This window comes from Salmo salar, chromosome 14, assembly GCF_965601325.2.
Source record: "Salmo salar chromosome 14, fSalSal1, whole genome shotgun sequence".
NCBI lineage: Eukaryota > Metazoa > Chordata > Actinopteri > Salmoniformes > Salmonidae > Salmo > Salmo salar.
Window position 1 is genome coordinate 4,487,099 of NC_138304.1, and position 25,637 is coordinate 4,512,735.

At 41.9% G+C, this 25,637-nt stretch overlaps 1 protein-coding gene across 2 annotated transcripts in view; it reads left to right on the plus strand.

Annotated features, from left to right (window-relative positions):
* myo10 (myosin X) overlaps positions 1-25,637 on the plus strand; it is a 303,162-nt gene that overhangs the window by 228,440 nt on the left and 49,085 nt on the right. For both annotated transcript variants that reach the window (XM_082960691.1, XM_082960690.1), the window contains 2 exons: positions 15,418-15,542; positions 21,162-21,276. In XM_082960691.1, coding sequence (XP_082816817.1) covers positions 15,418-15,542; positions 21,162-21,276 — 240 coding nt within the window. The remainder of the gene's footprint in view (positions 1-15,417; positions 15,543-21,161; positions 21,277-25,637) is intronic.

Here is a 25,637-nt window from a genome sequence, read left to right on the forward strand (position 1 = left end):
GTCTAAACTGTATTTCTGATCAATTTGATGTTATTTTAATGGACAAAAAAATAGTTTTTCTTTCAAAAACAAGGAAATATCTAAGTGACCCCAAACTTTTGAACGGTAGTGTATGTGAAAGATTTAGAATGGGGGATGGGACCCTTTTTTTAAAATTTTGCCTAAAATTACATACCCAAATCTAACTGCCTGTAGCTCAGGACCTGAAGCAAGGATATGCATATTCTCGACACCATTTGAAAGGAAACACTTTGAAGTTTGTGGAAATGTTAAATTACTGTAGGTGAATATAACACATTAGATCTGGTAAAAGATAATACAAAGAAAAAAATGTTTTTTTGTACCATCATCTTTGAAATGCAAGAGAAAGTCCATAATGTAATTATTCCATTTCAGATTTAGATTTAGATGTTGGCCACTAGATTGCAGCAGTGTATGTGCAAAGTTTTAGACTGCTCCAATGAACAATTGCATTTCTGTTCAAAATTTGATATCAAGACTGCCCAAATGTGCCTAATTGGTTTATTAATACATTTTCAAGTTCATAATTGTCCACTTTCCTCAAACAATAGCATGGTGTTATTTCACTGTAATAGCTACTGTAAATTGGACAGTGCAATTAGATTAAAAGAATTTAAGCTTTCTGCCAATAACAGATATGTCTATGTCCTGGGAAATGTTATTGTTACTTATAACCTCATGCTAATCACATTAGCCAACGTTAGCTCAACCATCCCGCGGGGGTCCCACCGATGATGTGGAGGTAACTAGATGACTTGCTTTAACTCTTTAAAGGTATTTTTGAGGTAGTGGTATAACTTTAAAACGTTTCACTTTACTATTTAAAGCAAAGCAGTTACATATAGTCAAAGTTAAATGTAATAAAATAGATTGTCTGATTTAGTTTTATAGACTACTATATCAACCATTTTACTTTGGAATTTACAACATTTGTAAACTAGAGTTGTTGCGTGTGAAAACTAAAAGAAGAAAGACAGGACAAAGCGATCTTCTGTCATATTATGGGAATAAAAAGCAGGATCATCTTAGGAAAGCAAAGCTACTCTGAATCAATCATGGTGTGGGTTTCAGATAAATAGATGCACAATTTACATTTGTAAAATGTTCTGTGTGAATGAAGTATGATGTTTGTTGAATGATGATGTAATAATTAGAAGTTGTAGGCTATTATTTGGGGAGAGAAATATGATGGTAGCTCTATCTAATACATTAACTATGTAGGCTGACAGTACATTTCCTGAAGAAAATGTGTTTTCTAGCTTGTTTTAAAGTATGTATAGTTTTGAAATAGTTTATAGTAGTGGTAGTGTCTGCATTAGTAATGGTGATGAATGTTTGTAGTTGAAAAAGTAGGTAGATGAAAAGTTAGGATAACCGGAACATGTGAAAGTTTGTGGTAGTGGTTGCAGTAGTTGTCACGACTTCTATCGAAGTCGGTTCCTCTCCTTGTTCGGGCGGTGTTCGGCGGTCGACGTCACTGGTCATCTGGCCATGGCTGATCCATTTTTCATTTTCAATTTGTTTTGTCTTGTTTTCCCACACACCTGGTTTTCATTCCTTCATTACGTGTTGTGTATTTAACCCTCTGTCCCCCCCCATGTCTTTGTGTGGAATTGTTTGTTGTAAGTGCTTGTGCACATTGTTGTCTGGTGCGCGACGGGTTTTGTACCCATTCTTTATTATTCTGGATGCCGGTGGTTATATGTATATATATATATTAAACTGCTCCGGTTATTACCCAGTTCTGCTCTCCTGCGTCTGACTTCGCTGCCACCAGTTATGCAGCCCTTACAGTAGTAATGGTGGTGACTGGTTATAGTTGAAAAAATAGGTAGGTGAAATTATTGATTGATGGGTTGGTTGATAGGATAGGATAGCCTGAACATGTGAAAGTTGGTTTGGGGTTTCTAGCTTGAACAGTTCACTGAAGTAGTTATAATTACTAGTGCCGTCCAGCTAGCTACACCGAGAACCAGAGCTGGACCAGAACTAGTGCAGACCAGAGCAGTAGTTGTGGTCAGTAGTTGTGTAGTTTAATTGCAGGTTCTTTGGGCCCTACAGTACTTGTGGTCAGTAGTTGTGTGGTTGTGGTCAGTAGCTGTGTGATTGTGGTCAGTAGATATGGTCAGTAGTTGTGGTCAGCAGTTGTGTTGTTTTGGACATTAGTTGTGTTGTTCAGTCAGTAGTTGTGTGGTTGTAGTCAGTAGTATGTGTGGTTCATTAGTTGTGGTCAGTAGTTTTGCTTAGTAGTTGTGTTCAGTAGTTGTGGTCAGTATTTTGGTGGCTGTGGTAAGTAGTTGTGTGGTTCAGTAGTTGTGTGGTTCATTAGTTGTGGTCAGTAGTTGGGTGGTTGTGGTTAGTAGTCTTGGTCAGTAATTGTGGTCAGTAGTTTTGTGGTTGTGGCCAGTAGTTGTGTGGTTGTGGTCATTGTGTAGTTCAGTAGTTGTGTGGTCAGTAGTTGTGCTCAGTTGTTGTGTTGTCAGCAATTTTGTGGTTGTGATCAGTAGTTGTGTGGTTCAATAGTTGTGTGGTCAGGGGTTTTGGTCAGATGTTTAGATGTTGTGGTCAGTCGTTGTGGTCAGTACTTGTGTGGTTAGTCAGTCGTTTTGTGGTTCAGTAGTTTTGTGGTCAGGGGTTGTGGTCAGTAGTTTAACTGGTGTGTCCGTAGCTGTGATCAGTACTTTTCATCAGTAGTTGTGGTCTGGAGTTGTGGTCAGTAGTTGTGGTCCGTAATTGTGGTGAGTTTTTGTGTGGATAGTAAATGTTTGGTTGTGGTCAGTAGCTGTGGTTAGTAGTTGTGGTCAGTTGTGGTCAGTAATTGTGGTCAGCAGGTTGTGCTTAGTATTTTGCTCAGTAGTTGTGTGGTCACTAATGTAGTGGTTGTGGTCAGTAGTTGTGTGGCTCAGTAGTTGTGTGGTCAGTGGTTTGGTCAGATGTTTAGATGTTGTGGTCAGTACTTTTCATCAGAAGTTGTGGCCAGTATTTTTCATCAGCAGTTGTGGTCTGTAGTTGTAGTTAGTAGTTGTGTTTAGTTGTTGTGTGGTCAGTAATTGTTTGGTTGTGGTCAGTAGTGGTGTGGTTGTGGTCGGTAGTTGTGTGGTTGTGGTCGGTAGTTGTGTGGTTGTGGTCAGTAGTTGTGTGGTTGTGGTCAGTAGTTGTGTGGTTGTGGTCAGTAGTTGTGTGGTTGTGGTCAGTAGTTGTGTTGTTGTGGTCAGTAGTTGTGTGGTTGTGGTCAGTAGTTGTGTGGTTGTGGTCAGTTGTTGTGGTCAGTAGTTGTGTTGTTGTGGTCAGTAGTTGTGTTGTTGTGGTCAGTAGTTGTGTTGTTGTGGTCAGTAGCTGTGTTGTTGTGGTCAGTAGTTTAGTGGTTGTGGTCAGTAGTTTAGTGGTTGTCATCATTAATTGTGGTCAGCCATTGTGTGGTTATGGTCAGCAGTTGTGATCATACGTTTTGTGGTTGTGGTCAGTAATTGTGTGGTTGTGGTCAGTAGATATGATTGTGGTCAGTAGTTGTAGCTGTGTGGTTGTGGTCATTCGTTGTGTGGTTGTGTTCAGTAGTTGTGTGGTTGTAGTCAGTAGATGTGGTCAGTAATTGTGTGGTTGTGGTCAGTAGATATATGATTGTGGTCAGTAGTTGTGGTTTAGTAGTTGTGGTCAGTAGTAGAAGCCAGCAGTTGTGTGGTTTTGGTCAGTAGTTGTGGTCAGTAGTTGTAGCTGTGTGGTTGTGGTCATTCGTTGTGTGGTTGTGTTCAGTAGTTGTGTGGTTGTAGTCAGTAGATGTGGTCAGTAATTGTGTGGTTGTGGTCAGTAGATATATGATTGTGGTCAGTAGTTGTGGTTTAGTAGTTGTGGTCAGTAGTAGAACCCAGCAGTTGTGTGGTTTTGGTCAGTAGTTGTGGTCAGTAGTTGTGGTTTAGTAGTTGTGGTCAGTAGTAGAAGCCAGCAGTTGTGTGGTTGTGATCAGTAGATATGATTGTGGTCAGTAGTTGTGTGGTTGTGATCAGTAGATATGATTGTGGTCAGTAATTGTGGTTTAGTAGTTGTGGTCAGTAGGTGTGGTCAGTAGGTGTGGTCAGTAGTTGTATTAGAAGCCAGTAGTTGTGTGGTTGTAGTCATTCGTTGTGTGGTTGTGTTCTGTAGTTGTGTGGATGTGTTCTGTAGTTGTGTGGTTGTGTTCTGTTGTTATGTGGTCATAAGTTAGTGTGGCCAGTTGTGGTTGTTGTCAGTAGCTGTGGTCAGTAGTTACAGTGCCTTGCGAAAGTATTCGGCCCCCTTGAACTTTTCGACCTTTTGCCACATTTCAGGCTTCAAACATAAAGATATAAAACTGTAATTTTTTGTGAAGAATCAACAACAAGTGGGACACAATCATGAAGTGGAACGAAATTTATTGGATATTTCAAACTTTTTTAACAAATAAAAAACTGAAAAATTGGGCGTGCAAAATTATTCAGCCCCCTTAAGTTAATACTTTGTAGCGCCACCTTTTGCTGCGATTACAGCTGTAAGTCGCTTGGGGTATGTCTCTATCAGTTTTGCACATTGAGAGACTGAAATTTTTGCCCATTCCTCCTTGCAAAACAGCTCGAGCTCAGTGAGGTTGGATGGAGAGCGTTTGTGAACAGCAGTTTTCAGTTCTTTCCACAGATTCTCGATTGGATTCAGGTCTGGACTTTGACTTGGCCATTCTAACACCTGGATATGTTTATTTGTGAACCATTCCATTGTAGATTTTGCTTTATGTTTTGGATCATTGTCTTGTTGGAAGACAAATCTCCGTCCCAGTCTCAGGTCTTTTGCAGACTCCATCAGGTTTTCTTCCAGAATGGTCCTGTATTTGGCTCCATCCATCTTCCCATCAATTTTAACCATCTTCCCTGCCCCTGCTGAAGAAAAGCAGGCCTAAACCATGATGCTGCCACCACGTTTGACAGTGGGGATGGTGTGTTCAGGGTGATGAGCTGTGTTGCTTTTACGCCAAACATAACGTTTTGCATTGTTGCCAAAAAGTTCGATTTTGGTTTCATCTGACCAGAGCACCTTCTTCCACATGTTTGGTGTGTCTCCCAGGTGGCTAGTGGCAAACTTTAAACAACACTTTTTATGGATATCTTTAAGAAATGGCTTTCTTCTTGCCACTCTTCCATAAAGGCCAGATTTGTGCAGTATACGACTGATTGTTGTCCTATGGACAGAGTCTCCCACCTCAGCTGTAGATCCCTGCAGTTCATCCAGAGTGATCACGGGCCTCTTGGCTGCATCTCTGATCAGTCTTCTCCTTGTATGAGCTGAAAGTTTAGAGGGACGGCCGCGTCTTCGTAGATTTGCAGTGGTCTGATACTCCTTCCATTTCAATATTATCGCTTGCACAGTGCTCCTTGGGATGTTTAAAGCTTGGGAAATCTTTTTGTATCCAAATCCGGCTTTAAACTTCTCCACAACAGTATCTCGGACCTGCCTGGTGTGTTCCTTGTTCTTCATGATGCTCTCTGCGCTTTAAACAGACCTCTGAGACTATCACAGAGCAGGTGCATTTATACGGAGACTTGATTACACACAGGTGGATTCTATTTATCATCATTAGTCATTTAGGTCAACATTGGATCATTCAGAGATCCTCACTGAACTTCTGGAGAGAGTTTGCTGCACTGAAAGTAAAGGGGCTGAATAATTTTGCATGGCCAATTTTTCAGTTTTTTATTTGTTAAAAAAGTTTAAAATATCCAATAAATTTCGTTCCACTTCATAATTGTGTCCCATTTCTTGTTGATTCTTCCCAAAAAAATACAGTTTTATATCTTTATGTTTGAAGCCTGAAATGTGACAAAAGGTCGAAAAGTTCAAGGGGGCCGAATACTTTCGCAAGGCACTGTATGTGTTCGTGGTCATTGTTTAGTTCAGTAGTTGTGTGGCCAGCAGTTGTTGTCAGTAGTCTTATAGTTGTGCTCAGTAGTTGTGTGGTTGTGGTCAGTAGATATGATTGTGGTCAGTAATTGTGGTCAGTAGTTGTGGGGTCACTAGTTGTGTGGATTTGGTCAGGAGTTGTGGTCTCTAGTTGTTGTGGTCAGTAGCTGTGGTCAGTCGTTTTGTGGTCAGTAGCTGTGCTCAGTCGTTTTGTGGTCAGTAGTTGTGTGGTTGTGGTCAGTAGTTCAGTGATTGTGGTCATTCATTGTGGTCAGTCGTGATGTGGTTATGGTCAGTTTTTGTGGTCATTAGTTGTGTGGTTTTGGTCAGAAGTTGTGTGTTCAGTAGTTATGTGGTTGTGGTCAGTAATTGTGGTCAGTAGTTGTGTGGTTGTGGTCAGAAGTTGTGTGTTCAGTGGTTGTGTGATCAGTAGTTATGTGGTTGTGGTCAGTAATTGTGGTCAGTAGTTGTTTAGTTGTGGTCAGAAGTTGTGTGATTGTGGACAGTAGTTGTGTGGTTTTGGTCCCTAGATGTGGTCAGTAGTAGAGGTCGACCGATTATGATTTTTCAACGCCGATACCGATTATTGGAGGACCCGGGGAAAAAGCCTATACCGATTAATCTGCCTATTTTTTTATTCTTTTATTTTTAATACTTTTTTTTATGAATTTGTGTTAATGACAATTACAACAATACTGAATGAACACTTATTTTAACTTAATATAATACATCAATCAAATCAATTTAGCCTCAAATAAATAATGCAAAAACAAAGTGTTGGAGAAGAAAGTAAAAGTGCAATATGTGCCATGTAAAAAAGGTAACATTTAAATTCCTTGCTCAGAACATGAGAACTTATGAAAGGTGGTGGTTCCTTTTAACATGAGTCTTCATGTTCCCAGCCGATGCCAAATGCTGGCGTGTACAGAACTGCAGTATGTAAGACAGTTAATTCTACTCACATAGCTAACAGAACAGTATAATCACTGTGATTGCGCATTGACATTCACACACCAGTAGAGGAATGGTAGGCAATATGGACCAAACCTGATGCCCTGAACTCTCTTGTCTTCTAACAAGGTAAGTGAGGTGGGCCCTAGAAGCATCTCTTGCCAAGTCGACTGTACCTAGGCTTGGGCGGTATCCAGATTTTCAAATCGTCATACCGTCCTTCTCTCATACCGGGATTTAGGGTATTACCGGCATAGCACACAGGGGGCGCTAAAAACGCAAGAAAAGCCCATTTGGACCTCTATTACCAGAATGCTAACAAAATTAGCACCAACTAATAGCGAACTCGCATAGAAGCTGTTAGCTAAATGCTAATGAGCGAAAACGAACTTAAAAGAATTGCAAGATGAGCAAATCCAGCTCATAAAGTTTTACAAGCACAGCTAGTGTAGCTACCGAATCACTTTCGCTGAGTGTGGACATTTACAAGCAAAAGTGAACGAGGCAAATTGTGCAAATGAACAAAGTTGTGGTGCATGCTTTTCTGAAGGAAAAGCAGCATATGTACACAGAAGAACAGAGGGGAAAAAACACTATGAAGGACCGGAAAAAATGGCCGCTGTACAGAACTTATCCATAGCTTTTTACATCCAAGTGTAACTTCACCTGGTGTGCTGCACAGCAGAGACTCACCGATAGAGAACGCTATGGACTGACTAGCTCCCGCTTTCTCCCGCTGTGCTATTTACAAACAAACGCGTGACTGGCTCAACTGGTCTGGGGAACAATAGAAAGCTTCATGATGTAAAATAATGTGACGGGTGAAATGAAGTTGCACAAGTTGACTGCATGTATTAACTTAAGTAGCTACAAATATTCACATTTATTGAAAACTTCAAATAAATAGTTTTGATAGTATTGAAAAACCATCCTTTTGACTTTTTCCAAATACTCCATTATGCGGTATACTTCCCAAGCCTAACTGTCCTCGCGGAAGACACATTTCAGTTGAATGTATTCAGTTGTACAACTGACTAGGTATCTTCCCTTTCCCACCAAGAGAATGCTTTCAGAACTACAGTAGCTGCTGCTCGTATTGCCTAGGTCAGGGATGGGCAACTTTGATTGGGGTTTTAGGCTGGGTTTCTGTACAGCACTTTGAGATATCAGCTGATGTGAGAAGGGCTATATAAATACATTTGATTTGATTTTGATTTGATTCAATATTCCCAGGTAAGAAGTTTTAGGTTGAGGTTGTTATAGGACTATTTCTCTCTATACCATTTGTATTTCATATACCTTTGACTATTGGATGTTCTCGTGGAGTTCAAAGTAAGGCAGGTGGTTAGAGCGTTGGACTAGTAACCGGAAGGTTGCAAAAACAAATCCCCAAACTGACAAGGTAAATATCTGTCATTCTGCCCCTGAACAAGGCAGTTAACCCACCGTTCCTAGGCCGTCATTGAAAATAAGAATGTGTTCTTAACTGACTTGCCTAGTTAAATAAAGGTGTAACCATTTTTTTTTTCTCGGCCAAATCGGTGTCCAAAAATACCGATTTCCGATTGTTATGAAAACTTGAAATCGGCCCTAATTAATCGGCCATTCCGATTAATCGGTCGACCTCTAGTCAGTAGTTGTGTGATTGTGGCCAGTAATTGTGGTCAGTGATTGAGTGGTCAGACATTGTGTGGTTGTTGTCATTAGTTATGTGGTTGTGGTCAGTAGTTGTGTGGTTGTGGCCAGTAATTGTGGTCAGTAGTTGTGTGGTTGTGGTCTGTAGTTGTAGTCTGTAGTTGTGGTCGGTTGTTTTTGTCAGTTGTTTTGTGGTCAGTAGTTGTGCGGTTTTGGTCAGTAGTTGTTGTCAGTGGTTGAGTGGTCAGAAGTTTTGTGGTTGTTGTCATTAGTTATGTGGTTGTGGTCATTAGTTGTTTGGTTGAGGTCCCAGAATTCGGTCAGTAGTTGTGTTGTTGTTATCAGAAGTTGTGTGGTTGTGGTCTGAAGTTTTGTGGTTATGGTCAGAAATTGCTTGGTTGTGGTCAGTAGTTGTGGTCAGTAGTTGTGTGTTCAGTAGTTATGTGGTCAGAAGTTGTGTGGTTATGGTGAGAAGTTTTGTGGATTTGGTCAGAAATTGTGTGGTTGTGGTCATTAGTTGTGTGGTTGTGGTCATTAGTTGTGTGGTTGTGGTCATTAGTTGGAGTCAGTAGTTGTGTGGTTGTGGTCAGTAGTTGGAGTCAGTAGTTATGTGGTTGTGGTCAGTAGTTGGAGTCAGTAGCTGTGTGGTTGTGGTCAGTAGTTGGAGTCAGTAGTTGTGTGGTTGTGGTCAGTAGTTGGAGTCAGTAGTTATGTGGTTGTGGTCAGTAGTTGGAGTCAGTAGTTGTGTGGTTGTGGTCAGTAGTTGGAGTCAGTAGTTATGTGGTTGTGGTCAGTAGTTGTGTGGTTGTGGTCAGTAGTTGGAGTCAGTAGTTATGTGGTTGTGGTCAGTAGTTGTGTGGTTGTGGTCATTAGTTGAAGTCAGTAGTTGTGTGGTTGTGGTCAGTAGTTGTGTGGTTGTGGTCAGTAGTTGGAGTCAGTAGTTACGTGGTTGTGGTCAGTAGTTGGAGTCAGTAGTTATGTGGTTGTGGTTGTGGTCAGTAGTTGTGTGGTTGTGGTCATTAGTTGAGCAGTTGTGGTCAGTAGTTGTGTTGTCATAAGTTGTGTGGTTGGTCAGTAGTTGAGCAGTTGTGAGCAGAAGTTGTGTGGTTGGTCAGTAGTTGAGCAGTTGTGAGCAGAAGTTGTGTGCTTAGGGTCAGAAGTTTTTTGGTTTTGGTCAGAATTGTTTGTTTGTGGTTAGTAGTTTTGGTCAGTAGTTGTGTGGTCAGTAGTTATCTGTTCAAAAGTTGTATGCTTGTGGTCAGTAGTTTTGTGGTTGTGGTCAGAAATGTGTTGGTTGTGGTCCGTAGTTGTGGTCCGTAGTTGTGGTCGGTAGTTGTGACATGGTCAGTAGTTGAGTGGTCAGTAGTTTTATTGCCTTATCAGTCCTAACATCTATAATACGAACAATAGGACAGTGACCACTAATTTCCTAAGAGAAAACACCATTAGCCACACATTTCTCAGGAGTGTTGTAAACATAAGGTCAATTCATGTTTATTTTGTAGGATCCCTCAGATTTGGACGTGTGGGCTTGGTAATCAACTGAGTGAGATTTAGGTTATTACAAAAATCCTTTAAACAGTCTGTCTTGGTTTCAGGTTGGTTTCAGGTTAAAGTCACCTTTGACAAACATTTTAGAAGTAGAAAATAAGCTATTAAGTCAGTGAGACTAGTTAACAACCATTTCTTATTGGAGGGAGGGCGGTACACTCCCAGATGAGTTACTTTAGAATTAGAACCTAATTGAAGATTTAAACTAGAAATTAAAATAGTTTAGGACTAGAAGTAGCCTTTAAAATAGACACAGAAAGGTGACTTTTTGTATAGATAGCAACACCACCACCTTTAGGTGTATGAATTTCAAACCATTTTTGGCTTTGAAATCACCTGCAGTGTCAATAAAAGCCAGATCATTACCTGCCAACCTATTATTCATAACAAAAGGATGCATAGCAATGAAAATGAAATTGTTGAAATTGACCTCAATCCGCCCTACATGTTGCTTATCTATCACTGTTTGCTGGGGGCGTTGAGACGTAATAATAGTAGGGGTTACCTGAGACAGCAGTGGCTTCATTTTACGATGCAAATTAGTAAAAGTGCTAATGGCGGTACCCACCTTTCTAGCCATAGCAGGACTAGTAAAAGACCATAAGACCCCATTTCTTAGAGCTGCCTTGTACTGATTAGATAGTGTTCACGCGCCAAGGTGATTTGGGTGAATTCCATCATCCCTGAAATGTATCTTCTGTTTCCAAATGGTATGAAAATAGTCTCTAAAAGTAATGCCTGCGTATAGACAGTAGACTTTCAGCCAGTCAAGGAGTACTAGCAGTCTACTGAATCTGCCACTTCTATGACCAAGCAGAGGAAGAGGGCCAGAGATGAACGGACACTTTAAGTCTTTCAGCTTGTTAACAAGGCCTATAAAATATGTTTTTAAGCTGCTCTGATCTAGCCAACTTAATGTCTTTCAACCCCACATTAACTATAACAGTGTCAGCCCCCGGTGACTGACACACAGCCTCAGGAAGCAACCTGGTGATATCCTGAACTTTTGCCCCAGGAAAACACAGTCCTTGCCCCAGGTACAGATATATGTGCACCATCGAACTATCACAATCGCTGGAATGTTCCGGCCTCGTAGCAGATTGCGAAGCCAGAGCCACATAACTTACCTGAGAGGAAGGCCGCTGAACCGCCGGCTGTGTGCAGGCCTGCAACAGCCAGAGGGACAGAGCTCTGAGACAGAGAGCACGGCCCAGGGGAGGGGGGCCACAGGGGTCCAGGCAGTTGATTCACTAGGACAGTAGCTTTCACAGCCATGGAAGGAACATCTACGTCCCCGGTAGAAGACAGACTGGACAGGGGCTCAAAGCGATTTGAGTCTTAAGTCCGTACACGGGGTAACAAGGCAGGCGCTCCGTGAACGATTCTTCTTCTCCTTTCTGGTTCCGACACACATCAATTCACACTCACCTGGAGTTGAACAATGGCTAGTCGAGGGGTACAATGGCGGAAACTGATCATATCCCAGGAAGGTCCCATTATAATCCTCTTGGATGTTTTGATAGGAAGCATTTAAAGATGGCGATAGACTCTAAGAATCCTTATTCAGTTCAAGCCTTATTCAGTTCAATAATCCTTTCTTTAGCTGCATCGAGTTCAATACATTTTTCACACATGAAGGTATCCATCTGACCTTTCCCCGTGACATCTGCAAACATGTCGCAGATTGTACACTTAATAGTGTGAGTCCCCAGCAGATTCAAAAGCGTTTTCACTGCTTAACACCTGCAGTCCAAGGGAACAAACATTGCCCGCCTCCGCCATAATATCCATGTAGATCTTAGTGAATTGACTGTTTCTCCATGTAACCCACATACAAATTAGCATAGTTAGGAGCCATAGGGGATTCCATAGCAGTACCCTTAATCTGGATAAAGAAATCGTTTTGAAACATGAAATAGTAATGTGTGAGTACTATTTCAGCCAATATTACAATGCATGCACTGGAGGGTAACTCATTTGGGTCACGTTGCAAAATAAAATGTTCCATGGCTTCAATGCCTGCCATTACATTGATTCATTCTACGTGGGTATGCTAGTGTGGATATTGGAACATAGCCCTACTTGAGTAAACCATGTTTGAAAATAAACAGCTTTTGTTCCCGGATGCCCGCTCCTCTTGTTTCCGGAGTGCACTGCTTTTGTCCAATATTCCCTTTCCCCCCTGTGCGCGCACACAAACACACAGGCAAAGACACGCACACACACATATGCACTTACATAGAACACACACACACACACAGGCACAAAAATGTTCACTCACACATACACACACTGATACACACACACTTCTCCCCACCCTCCCCAACAGTCCCTACAAGTGGCCCATACAAATTAGCCTCAGCATGGGACGCATCTCCATGGTAACCGCCCCCACACATAAAGAGAAGCGGAGCTGGCAAAAGGCTTTGTTCATTCTCTGCTTGTGTTTATTCTTGTGTGTGTGTTGGAGAGAGAGACCCAGCTTTTAGGAACTTCTGTCATCTGCCTATCTCTCTGCCTTGATACGGAACTCTTGGCTTATTGTTAGAGATGGAATGAGAGACTACGCTGCATTGCATGGTAAGAGGCAATGTAGTTTAAATGGAAAGTGTTATCGCTCGGCTAGTGTGCATTAGGCTTCGTTTGTGGTACTGGAGTATGTTTTACCTGAAAGATTGGCTTTCGTGGTGGAGTGGAAATGGAAGACTGGAAAGGTGCACGGTTCAGTGTTGGCATGGCGAAGTGGTTTCTTGTTGCATTTGCTAGCTATAGTTATTGATTGTTGTGCCATCACATTCATTATCTAGGGCTAGCATTTTTGGTGAGGACACACCATTTCATTGGCTGGCGAAAGGGACAACTCTTCCGATATTCCCAATTATGTGTCATTATTAGATGTGTATTTGTTGTGCTGTTGCAGTTCATTGATTTTGCTCACGGCATGACCAAAATTAATTGATAAGGAGATTGATAAAAATGTGACATTTCGGTTAAAAACAAACAGATGTGTCACCACAGCTCACTCTATTATTCGTCTCTGAACCTTTGAAATGCACTGCTCTTTGGGACACTGTTAGTTTAAACAATGCACAATTTATATGTGTGATGCTTTTTGCAAACCTAGATTTTACCAATGTTTGACACGTGATAATCAGCTGATGTGATATGATTCTTTGGTTATTTACAGAGAGAAAATACCTATTGATATTCTCATCAACTGAGATGATGGATTCTCTTATTGATTCTATTTACAATCATTGATATAATACTGTATGTATACTAATAATTCAGCTTTTTGTTGCTATACATATGATGATTTGTAAGGGGGGACATTCTCCTCTCTCTTGTCCATATTTGACTTTTTCCTCAGAGTTCCCAACCCCCATGACCACCTGAACACACCCTCTTTTGTCCAACTGAATGACCAGCTTGGTCTTTAGTTAGACATTTGGTGTGAAGAGATAAGGTTTTGCTTTCTCAGACTATGCGTTCCCTTCAGAGAGAGGCCGTGGCTGATGCTGTTGTGCTTGTTTGTGATCATGCCTATTGATTGATTGATTGACTGATTAACGTTTGGGAACTTTGAATGAAAGATTCTGGATCTAGATTTACATTCACATACTAGATTTTTAAAGGTGCAATATGTAACTTTAATTGACGGGCAAAAGGGCTGACCCTGCACTTTTTGGTAAAGAGGTTGTGGGTCTTCTGGTCTATAAGAATTTATTTTATTCCTTTTTTGCCTTTTGGCAAAAGTGTGAGCGCCCGAAGTGAGGGAATGAATAAAACAAAAGAGACAGAATGCACCTTTTACCGGGTTAGTTCTGAGTATGCCGTAGGTCTACAGTAGTTGTTTCATATACATGGTGTAGCTCTTGCTCTCCCTGAGCCCATACTCACTATCTGTTTAGATATAGAAACTGAATGTCAGAGAGAGTAGCCCACTGTGGCTTCCTGAAATGACAGCTGTGGGGTTTAAAATCAGACTGAGGAAAAATAAAGAGTACTTTATTAGAGTAAAATTTGCAACATAGAGAGAGGGAAAGAGACATATGACCTACAACAGAGGCAGCTCTCTGACAAACAAGCAATGTTTCAAATGTCAGAAAGTGACAGAGAAAGAGAGAGCGGGAGCGCAAAAGAGAGACAGAGAGGGCAGCTGTCTGACCGACAAACTGCTTTTTAAAATCTGAGAATTAAAAACAGATGGAAGAGAGACAGAGCGATATACCAAGAGAGGTAGCACATCTGACATACAGACAATTGGGTTGGTCAAAACCAGGCAACGACAGTCAGTCAGAAGAAAGAAAGAAAGAGGTCAGACGGCAGCTTCCTATGACACGGGGCTTTGTGACACAACGACGGCTAGTCCGTCTCATTATGCAAATACAATTATGCTAATAAGGTGTCCCCTTAGGCTATTGCTCTTACAGGGCGTCATTCAGCCAGTAATCTGTGTCCATTGGTGAATCTGATCACTTCTTCTCTTTGCCAGAATGGGTCTATCTAGATCTCTGCCCTTTCAATGAAATTGAAATAAAAGGGGCAATACATGGGGTATGAAAGCGCCCTCTTATTGAAAACCCCTACGCCCACTGAGGTTAAGGGTGAGGGGTACCACATAATGACTTCCACTAGGCTTTCGCTCACATACTCCCCTTCCTTCCCCCAATGCTTTCGTATCTGTTGCTGGTGGAGACGTCTCTAAATGGTCAAGCAAGTTAAAGGGCTTTGATTTGTAAATGACAGATATGCCTGTGTGCACGTGCGTGTTTTGTGTTAAAGGGCTTAGATTCATGAATGAAAGATATGCATCGTATGAGAGTATGAATGGAGGATTTACAATAGGGGCTGTGTGAGGGTTGTAGACATCATCAGTTATGTCATCTCAACTTGTTCAATTTATGACATTTGTTAAGAAGTCAGGGCTGAGTCTCTAGTGGTCTCAAACTAAACGTATGTATTTTCTTAACACACAAATATGAAAACTGGTTTTCCAGTTGCCTAATGACATCTGATGTATTGCCTGTGACAATGGTGTTATAAAAAGCACTGTACAAGTATCACGTCATCTGATGGAACGACTTATCGAGGAAAAGTTACATAAGTACGACTGCACCAAATCATTTCAGTTTGTCAATACTAGGTTATATTTACATAACTAATAGCGACTGGGTTCAAGGTTTCACTCTGCACTGTGTGTGCCAGCTCATCTGCTGCACTACTAATGTCTAATGTCAAAAGAACACACCAAAACAGTATGTACAGCACCCGCCTGAGTGATGCGATGTGGCTGCCATTTTGTGCCCAAGCAACCACCGCAGTATTACTTATTTCCGTCCACGTTCCTGCCCTCAGATGCCTGAGCAGTTTGACCAGACGGTGGTGCTGAACCAGCTCAGATACTCAGGGATGCTGGAGACGGTAAAGATCCGCCGTACAGGCTTCCCCATCAGGAGACCATTCCAAGACTTCTGTACCAGGTGAGTACAGAGCTGGGGCCGTATGTGTTCAAGTGTTTTATAGTAGAAGTGCTGATCTAGGATCAGCTCTCCCCTGTCATGTTATTCTTATTCAAGTTATCTAAAAGGCTAAACTGATCCTAAATCAGCACTCCTACTCTGAGACTAGGGCTGTTATGGTGACCATATTACCGCCACACCGACAGTCAGGAGTCATGACCACAGTCAAATTCCACATGACTGTTGAGTCACGGTAACTAGGGTTCTCCAAAACTGTGCTCTGATGCTTCTGATTGTCATTAGTAGCCTACCAAACTTGCTAACGGCCAGTTGCTAATGGCCTGTACTCAGCACTCTATTGTCCCTTTATCATTGAAAGTCTGCTGTCAATTTGTCTACTGTGAAATAGCATTGTATCTGGTCAAACACATTTTTTCCCAAACGTTTACTAAGGGTTGGTAACAGGCTGATTGGTCAGCTATTTGAGCCAGTAAAGGGGGCTTTACTATTCCTGGGTAGCGGAATGACTTTTGCTTTCCTCCAGGCCTGAGGGCACACACTTTCTAGTATTGAAAATATGGCAAATAGTGACAATATCATCAGTAATTTTCCATCCAAGTTGTCAGACCCTGGTGGCTTGTCATTGTTGATTGACAACAATATTTTTTTCATCTTTTCCACACTCACTTTATGGAATTCAAAATTACAATTCTTGTCTTTCATTATTTGGTCAGATATACTTGGATATGTTGTGTCAGCGTTTGTTGCTGGCATGTCATGCCTAAGTTTGCAAATCTTGACAAATAATAAATCATTCATTCAGTCGGTTTTTTGATGAATTGTCAGGTTGTGCGCTACTGGTATAGAAGTCAGGTGCAGGATGGCAGAGAGTTGTGATCAGGCTTTATTTGGTACACTTTATTTGGCAGAAGCAACAACAGACGGACGCAACTGCATCAAAAAACCTCCAGCCAATGGCAAAAGTGAAAAGCGCGACAACAGTCACAAAGATGCAAATGTTTAACAATTAAACATACTTCGGGTTAAACACGGTACCTGGGGAAAAACCAGCCTGGCGCGTCACACAAAACACGTAACAAAATAATTCCACACAAAGACCTGGGGAGGGAATATATATGTAGCCTGATAGGAAATGTAAACCAGGTGTGCGGGGAAACAAGACAAAACACATGGAACAATGAAAAGTGGAGCGGCGATGGCTAGAAGACCGGTGACGTCGACCGCAGAACGCCACCCGAACAAGGAGAGGAGCTGACCTCAGCGGAAGTCGTGACATGAATGATCCATCTGATTCAATGAATGATGGAGCTGAGTTCGCTTTTTTCCCCAAAATGTCATTTAAGGTGCTCCAAAGCTTTTTAATATCATTCTTTATATCATTTATCTTTGTTTCATAGTATGGTTTCTTCTTCTTTTTATTCAGTTTAGTCACAAGATTTCTCAATTTGCAATACGTTTGCCAATCGGTTGTGCTGCCAGACTTATTTACCATTCCTTTTGCCTCATCCCTCTCAACCATACAATTTTTCAGTTCCTCATCAATCAAAGGGGATTTAACCGTTTTTACAGTCATTTTCTTAATTAATGAGTGCATGCTTATTAGTAACTGGAATAAGCAATTTTATAAATGTGTGAAGTGCAGCGTCTGGTTGCTCCTCATTACACACCACAGACCAGCAAATATTATTTACATCATCAACATAAGAATCACTACAAAATGTATTGTATGACCTCTTATACACTATATTAGGCCCAGACTTTGGAACTTTAGTTTTCCTAGATATGGCTATTATATTGTGACCACAACATCCAATGGATTTGAATACTGCTTTAAAGAAAATGTCTGCAGCATTAGTAGAGATGTAATCAATGCATGTTGACTATTTCATTCCTGTGCTGTTGGTAACTACCCTCGTAGGTTGACTGATAATCTGAACCAGGTTGCAGGCACTGGTTACAGGTTGAAGTTTTTTCTTGAGTGAGCAGCTTGATGAAAGCCAGTCAATATTGAAATCACCAAGAAAATATACCTCTCTGTTGACATCACATACATTATCGAGCATTTCACACATTTATCCAGATACTGACTGTTAGCACTTGGTGATCTATAGCAGCTTTCCACCAGAATGGGCTTTAGGTGAGGCAGATGAACCTGTAGCCATATTAATTGAACAATATTTAACATGAGATCCTCTCTAAGCTTTACAGGAATGTGGTTCTTAATATAGACCCCAACACCGTCCCCATTGGTATTTCTGTATTTTCTGTCGATGTTATAACCATGTATTGCTACCACTATATCATCAAAGGTATTATCTAGTTTCAGAGATAGTCAGAATATGAATGTAATCTGTTACTAGGAAGTTATTGACTTCATTAACCTTGTTTCTTAGGCTACATATGTTAGCACTTTTCTGGGATGTTTGACTGTTTTCATTGCTTTACTGGGAAGCTTAGCAGAAGTAGAAATGCTCATGTTATTAATGTTAGTGCAGGGTGAGCTTCACTCAGTGGACTTCCTACTAGGGCACACCACCTCAGTGCTAACAGTATACATCTAATTCATAGGCACATGATTACTGCACACAATAGCTGTGGAATCGGCAGAGACATTCAGGGCAGTAAGAGGTATATAAATTAGGCTACTTACATTGTGTCCTCCAATGCCCCTGGGATAATGTACTATTGCTGAAGCATTATGACAACTTAGTGACAATGGTAGGGATTAACTGAGCTGGGCATGGGTCATTGATAAGTAATTGTCTCAACGCAGCCTTATAATGCTGTGAAAGGATCCAGGAACACAAATGATTTGGGTGGATCCCATCCTCCTTATAATACGAGCTTTGTTTCCAGAAGGTATCAACATTGTCAATAAATGTTACACCCACAGAGCTGCAACAGTCTCGTAGCCAGTTATGGAGGGCTAAACGTCTGCTGAAACATTCAATGCCATGATTTAAGGAGGGCAAGGGCCAGATATTATGGGGTGTTTGTTGGTGTCAAGCAGTGACCCAATACGTTTTTTAAAACCCATCTTCATGTCACGGTTGTCGTAGGGTAAAGTGGACCAAGACGCAGCGGTGAAATGTACACTCATCTTTTTTATTAAACGGACAAAGAAGGAAAAACCAAAAACAACACGTATACAAAAAACACAACGACGAATAACAGGCCGGTAAGGCAACAAAGCTATACCCAGCACAATCTCCCACAAAATACTAATACAAACACATACCTATTTATAGGACCCTCAATCAGAGGCAACTAGAAAACACCTGCCTCCAATTGAGAGTCCAACTCCCAATAAACTAAACATAGAAATACAAATGACTAGACTAAACATAGAAATACATAAACATAGAACAGTGCCCAAAACCCCAGAATAATAAATCAAACACCCTCCTATAAACACAACCAGGCCGAACCACATAAAACAAATACCCCCTGCCACGTCCTGACCAAACTACAATAACAAATAACCCCTTTACTGGTCAGGACGTGACACTTCAGCTGTTCTGAGCTGCCCTTCATAATGCCATTGAATCCCACATTAACTATGATAGACTCAATTTCCTGATGCTGGTTTAAAATGTTTGGTAGCAGCTGATTGATGTCATGTACTCGTGCTCCTGGACAGCACAAAGATTTTGCTCCTGGGACTGAGACATTTCTTACCATTGAACTGAACAATACAACGGCCGGAACAGGGAAAGGATAAATCCGCTCATTCCTAACCCTCACACAATTTGTTGAAGCAAGATAGTGTACGCCCGCTGCTCTCGGCGATTGGTCCAGATCTCCCACAGCAGGCAGTGCCCCGTCAGATCCAGAGAGAGGGAAAGGAGCCGAACTCGACGACGAAGCCGCTGCTGTAGTCACTGTAGTTGGAGTCAGTACCGCCGTTGCAGACACAGGCAATCCCAGCATTGATGGGGCAGGTAGATCAGGCACCAGTGCAGCAAAGCTATCCCTTATGTCAATCTGCTCCGAACCTCTCGAAGTCACTCCCGTCTGCTTAGCAGCATGCCGCTGCCGTCGGTTTCCACGACTTGTGACATGGGACCAGCGCTGACTGGAACAATCTTCTTGCTGTTCTCCATCTACTTCACTACAAGATGGAGGATGAGGAGAAGCTGATGGAGATGACTTCCTTGGCAGGCAAGTTCCAGGTAGCACAGTCCATTCGGATAGGGACAGATGACAAGGCGTGGAAACATCCATCAGGCCCGAGCGGCATCCAGCGATAGGAGTTGAGAATGTTCGTGACAGGAAATTACATGATATAAGAGGGCCTGTTTGCTTGTTAACTGCTCAACACAATAGCCGCAAAATCGTTAGCGGAAAAATATCCTTTCTATTTTATTCAGTTATGTTCAATTGTATTGTTCTCACTATAATAAATAATATGCCACAGGAATTAGAAGCAAATCTTGCCTACTAAATGAACTAGTGTAACCCACAGCCATATGGCATAGCCAGGTCAGGTCCTAACTTATTTTTACCCCCTTTTTCTCCCCAATTTGATCACGATCTTGTCTCATCAATGCATCTCCCTAATGGGCCCGGGAGAGGCGAAGGTCGAGTTGTGCATCCTCCGAAACCGTGCTTCTTAACACCCGCTCACTTAACCCAGAAGCCAACTGCAGGTGCCCGAGCGCGATGAGCCAAGCAAAGCCCCCCCCCCCCCGGCCAAACCCTCCCCTAACCCGGATGACGCTGGGCCAATTGTGGGCCACCCTTTGGGACTCCCGGTAATGGCCTGTAATGACACAGCCTGGGATCAAACCACCGGCTGTAATGACACCGCAACACTGCAATGCAGTGCCTTAGACCACTGCGCCTATTGGGAGGCCCCAGAATATGCTATTCTGTTCTTCTGAAATATGCAACATTTTCTTCATATCATAATGTTCATTTAGACCTGCCTAAAATAAATAATGGGTTTATTGTGATGGTGTAGGCTATATTAAATGAATTTATTAGACTTTTTAAAATGTAGATGTTCCAAAGGTTCGCATCAGTGGATTGTAGGCTATGCATGGAAGCAGGAGATACTAAATGTGTTTATCTTAATTAACGGTCAATTACCGTGAGGCAGTTATTTGAATGACAATCACTGGCTGACAAAATGTCATGACCGCCACAGCCCTATCTGAGACGATTGTATGCTGTTTTCCTTCCACTTGACTATCAATTATTTTACAATACAGTACGTTCTCCTACGAGTTACATCCGAAGATTTTAATACATTATGAAAATGGATACATCACAATTGTAAAAAATGTAAAAAATAACTGGAGCCACAGTGTCCTTTTGGGAGGCATGATGCAACTTTATGGTAGCTAGCAAAGAAGTGTAGAAACACTGTGAAGAATATGTAAGTAACTCCAGCTAGCTAGGAAGCTAACTTGGCTAACGGTGGGGCGAAAACAATTCACATATTTACTTTAAATTAACTATCACACCCTCTCTCTTTGCTTGGAACTGCAACAATGTTTCATGTCCCGAAAACTGACAGCGTGAATGTTTATATTTTGACATATTTAGCGTATTATGACCAATTGATTCCGAGCCATGTATACGCTAACATTCCATTCGGTCCCATCCCTTTCTTAGGTACAAGGTATTAATGAAGACTGTGTCTACACCAGAAGACCCAAGGGGATGGTGCATCCAGTTACTCCACCTCTACGACGGCACCAGTGCAGAATGGGAGCTGGGGAAGACCAAGGTGAGAGATGACCTGGCCAACATTGTTTTAGCCTAGAAATTCGGTTTAGCTGCATTCGTTGTTCGCAGGGAACATGACAAGCTAACTAGTGACTATAGGCCCCTCCCTTTATGTTGCAGAAATGTTTTACCATGTTTTAGGCAAGGAAACATAGAAAAGGGAAACGTGCTAGATATGGTATAACCTAGGATACAGTGTATCCTTAACATAGTAAGGATTCAAAGGGATTTGAATTATAGAATTCAATAGAAAGTGAGAGAGAGAGAAAGAGAGTGTGTGAGAGAGTGTGTCTGTGCACATAGATCTGTTTGTGTGTACCTACAGTATATCAGTGTTTCCTTGGTTAGATCACCCTCGTGAAATATTACCTTTTCAGACAATTGGCTAACCAGGATAAATAAGGAGACAGGATAAATATTTCTGTTTGACTTTTCTTTAATGGATTAGACAAAGATTCATGTTCAAACCATTCAAATTAAATTCCCAAATTTAGACGCAAGGCAATCTGTTAAAAAAAGTCCTAACTATACAGAAAAAATATATAAAGGCAACATGTAAAGTGTTGGTCCCATGAGCTGAAATAAAAGATTCCAGAAATATTCCAGAAAAACAAAAAGCTTATTTCTCTCAGATTTTGTGCACACATTTGTTTGCCACACCAATCCATCCACCTGATTGGTGTGGCAAATCAAGAAGCTGATTAAACAGCATGATAATTACACAGGTGCACCTTGTGTTGGGGACAATAAAAGTATACTCTAAAATGTGCAGTTTTGTCACACAACACAATGCTACAGATGTTTCAAGTTTTGAGGGAACATGCAATTGGCATGCTGACTGCAGGACTGTCCACCAGAGCTGTTGACAGAGAATGTAATGTTAATTTAGCTACCATAAGCTGCCTCCAATGTCATTTTAGAGAATTTGGCACTACGTCCAATCGGCCTCTCAACCGTAGACCAAGTTTAACCACGACAGCCCAGGATCTCCACTACCGGCTTCTTCACCTGCGTGATCGTATGAGACCAGCCACCCGGACAGCTGATGAAACTGTGGGTTAGCACAACCAAAGAATTTCTACACAAACTGTCAGGAACCGTCTCAGGGAAGCTCATCTGCATGCTTGTCATCCTCACAAGGGTCTTGACCTGACTGCAGTTCGGCGTCATAACTGACTTCAGTGGGCAAATGCTCACCTTCGATGGCCACTGGCATGCTGGAGAAGTGTGCTCTTCATGGATGAATCCGGGTTTCAACTGTATCGGGCAGATGGCAGACAGCGTGTATGGCGTCGTGTGGGCGAGCGGTTTGCTGATGTCAACGTTGTGAACAGAGTGCCCCATGGTGGCAGTGGAGTTATGGTATAGGCAGGCATAAGCTACGGACAACGAACACAATTGCATTTTATCACTGGCAATTTGAATGCACAGAGATACCGTGACGAGATCCTGAGGCCCGTTGTCATGCCATTAATTAGCATCCATCGCCTCATGTTTCAGCATGATAATGCACGGCCCCATGTCGCAAGGACATGTAAATCAAATCAAATCAAATGTATTTATATAGCCCTTCGTACATCAGCTGATATCTCAAAGTGCTGTACAGAAACCCAGCCTAAAACCCCAAACAGCAAGCAAAGCATGTGAAAGAAGCACGGTGGCTAGGAAAAACTCCCTAGGAAAAACTCCCTAGAAAGGCCAAAAACCTAGGAAGAAACCTAGAGAGGAACCAGGCTATGAGGGGTGGCCAGTCCTCTTCTGGCTGTGCAGGGTGGATATTATAACAGAACATGGTCAAGATGTTAAAATGTTCATAAATGACCAGCATGGTCAAATAATAATAATCATAGTAGTTGTCGAGGGTGCAACAAGCACATCCGGTTAGCAGGTCAGGGTTCCATAGCCGCAGGCAGAACAGTTGAAACTGGAGCAGCAGCACGGCCAGGTGGACTGGGGACAGCACGGAGTCATCATACCAGGTAGTCCTGAGGCATGGTCCTAGGGCTCAGGTCCTCCGAGAGAAAGACAGAAAGAGAGAATTAGAGAGAGCATATTTAAATTCACACAGGACACCGGATAAGACAAGAGAAATACTCCAGATGTAACAGACTGACCCTAGCCCCCCGACACATAAACTACTGCAGCATAAATACTGGAGGCTGAGACAGGAGGGATCAGAAGACACTGTGGCCCCATCCGATGATACCCCCGGACAGGGCCAAACAGGCAGGATATAACCCCACCCACTTTGCCAAAGCACAGCCCCCACACCACTAGAGGGATGTCTCCAACCACCAACTTACCGTCCTAAGACAAGGCTGAGTATAGCCCACAACGATCTCCGCCATGGCACAACCCAAGGGGGGGCGCCAACTCAGACAGGAAGACCACGTCAGTGACTCAACCCACTCAAGTGACGCACCCCTCCCATGGACGGCATGGAAGAACACCAGTAAGCCAGTGACTCAGCCCCTGTAAAAGGGTTAGAGGCAGAGAATCCCAGTGGAAAGAGGGGACACAATTCCTGGAAGATGAAAATGTCCCAGTTCTTCCATGGCCTGTATACTCAGAAGAGATGTCACCGATTGAGCATGTTTGGGATGTTCTGGATCTACGTGTACGACAGCGTCTTCGAGTTCCTGCCAATATCCAGAAACTTCGCACAGTCATTGAAGAGGACTGGGACAACATTCCTCAGATCACAATCCACAGCCTAGATAGCTAGCATTTCACAATTTTTTACCAATGTAGCTAAAGTAGTCATATAGAAGAACGCTTTGCTAGATTTTGATCGGGGCCTGAGTCCTTCTGATCGAGGCTCAGTCCGTTGACAGTGTGAGGCCTGTAATGCTGTTTCACCGGATGCATTTGAGGGAAAATAGTTAGTCAACGTCACGCGCCGATGTAAAATGCTGTTTTTATATATAAATATGAACTTTATCGAACAAAAGAATGCATGTATTGTGTAACATGATGTCCTAGGAGTGTCATCTGATGAAGATTGTCAAAGGTTAGTGCTGCATTTAGCTGTTTTTTGGTTATTTGTGATGCATGTGGTTGGTCGGAAAATGGCTATGTGGCTACTTTTACGATATACTCCTCTAACATAATCTAATGTTTTGCTTTTGCTGTAAAGCCTTTTTGAAATCGGACAACGTGGTTCGATTCAGGAGAGGTGTATCTATAAAACGATATAACATAGTCCTATATTTGAAAAAAAAAAATATTACATTTCGTTATGCTAATGGGGCTAGGATTTTTCGCTGGATGTCCGTCCCGCATACGGGACGAGCCCGTCAAGAATGTTTAATACATTTTATGACATTTTATGACGATCTTGTAAAGTTAATTGACCGAGTTGGGAAACTGTTGACATTGTGACAGTGTTCCACTAGCTAGCTACATTAGTGAAAAATGGGAAAATGCTAACTATCTAGCTAGCTTTACCACCCTATGTTAGTAAATTTTACTAACTAGTAAAATAGTACCAATAGTTATAGAATTTGAATGGTTAGAATATTATTCTTTGTCAAATCCATTAAAGAAATGTCAAACTGAAAAATGTTCTCCTTATTTCTCCTGGTTTCCTACTGTCTGCAAAGGTTGTTACATTGTAACCACAAAGTAATAAAACATGTCACTTCACTTTACATTAAGTTGCATGTAAGGTCAGATTTTGGTTTGCGTTATTAACATGGTAATTCATAGGTGACTTTCATGTAATTACAAAACATTAGTTACTTAGTGGAACCAGAAAATGTGGAATAACATCAGTAATTACACATGTGGAAAAACCTTCAGCAAGTGGATGTGTAATTACACATTCCTTGTTCCAATTGTGAAATAACTGATAGCGCTACAACCTTATTACAATGTAATTACGTAGTACCAAGTGTGGAACCAACAGGACCCTGAACAGCTTCCACCCCCAAGCCATAAGACTGCTAAATAGTAAGCTAAATAGATACCCAAATAGCTACTGGGACTACCTGCATTGACCCCCTTTTTGCACTAACTTTTTTGAGTCATCACATGCTGCTTCTATCATTTATTATCTATAATGCTGCCTAGTCACTCTATTGTCACTCCGGTGTCCACATCAACAACAAACTATCATGGTCCAAACACACCTAGACAGTCATGAAGAAGGCATGACAATGCCTATTCCCCCTCAGGAGACTGAAAAGATTTGGCATGGGTCCCCAGATCCTCAAAAAGTTCTACAGCTGCACCAGAGAGCATCCTGACTGGTTGCATCACTGCCTGGTATGGTAACTGCTCGGCCTCCGACCGTAAGACACAACAGAGGGTAGTGCGTACGGCCCAGTACATCACTGGGACCAAGCTTCCTGCCATCCAGGA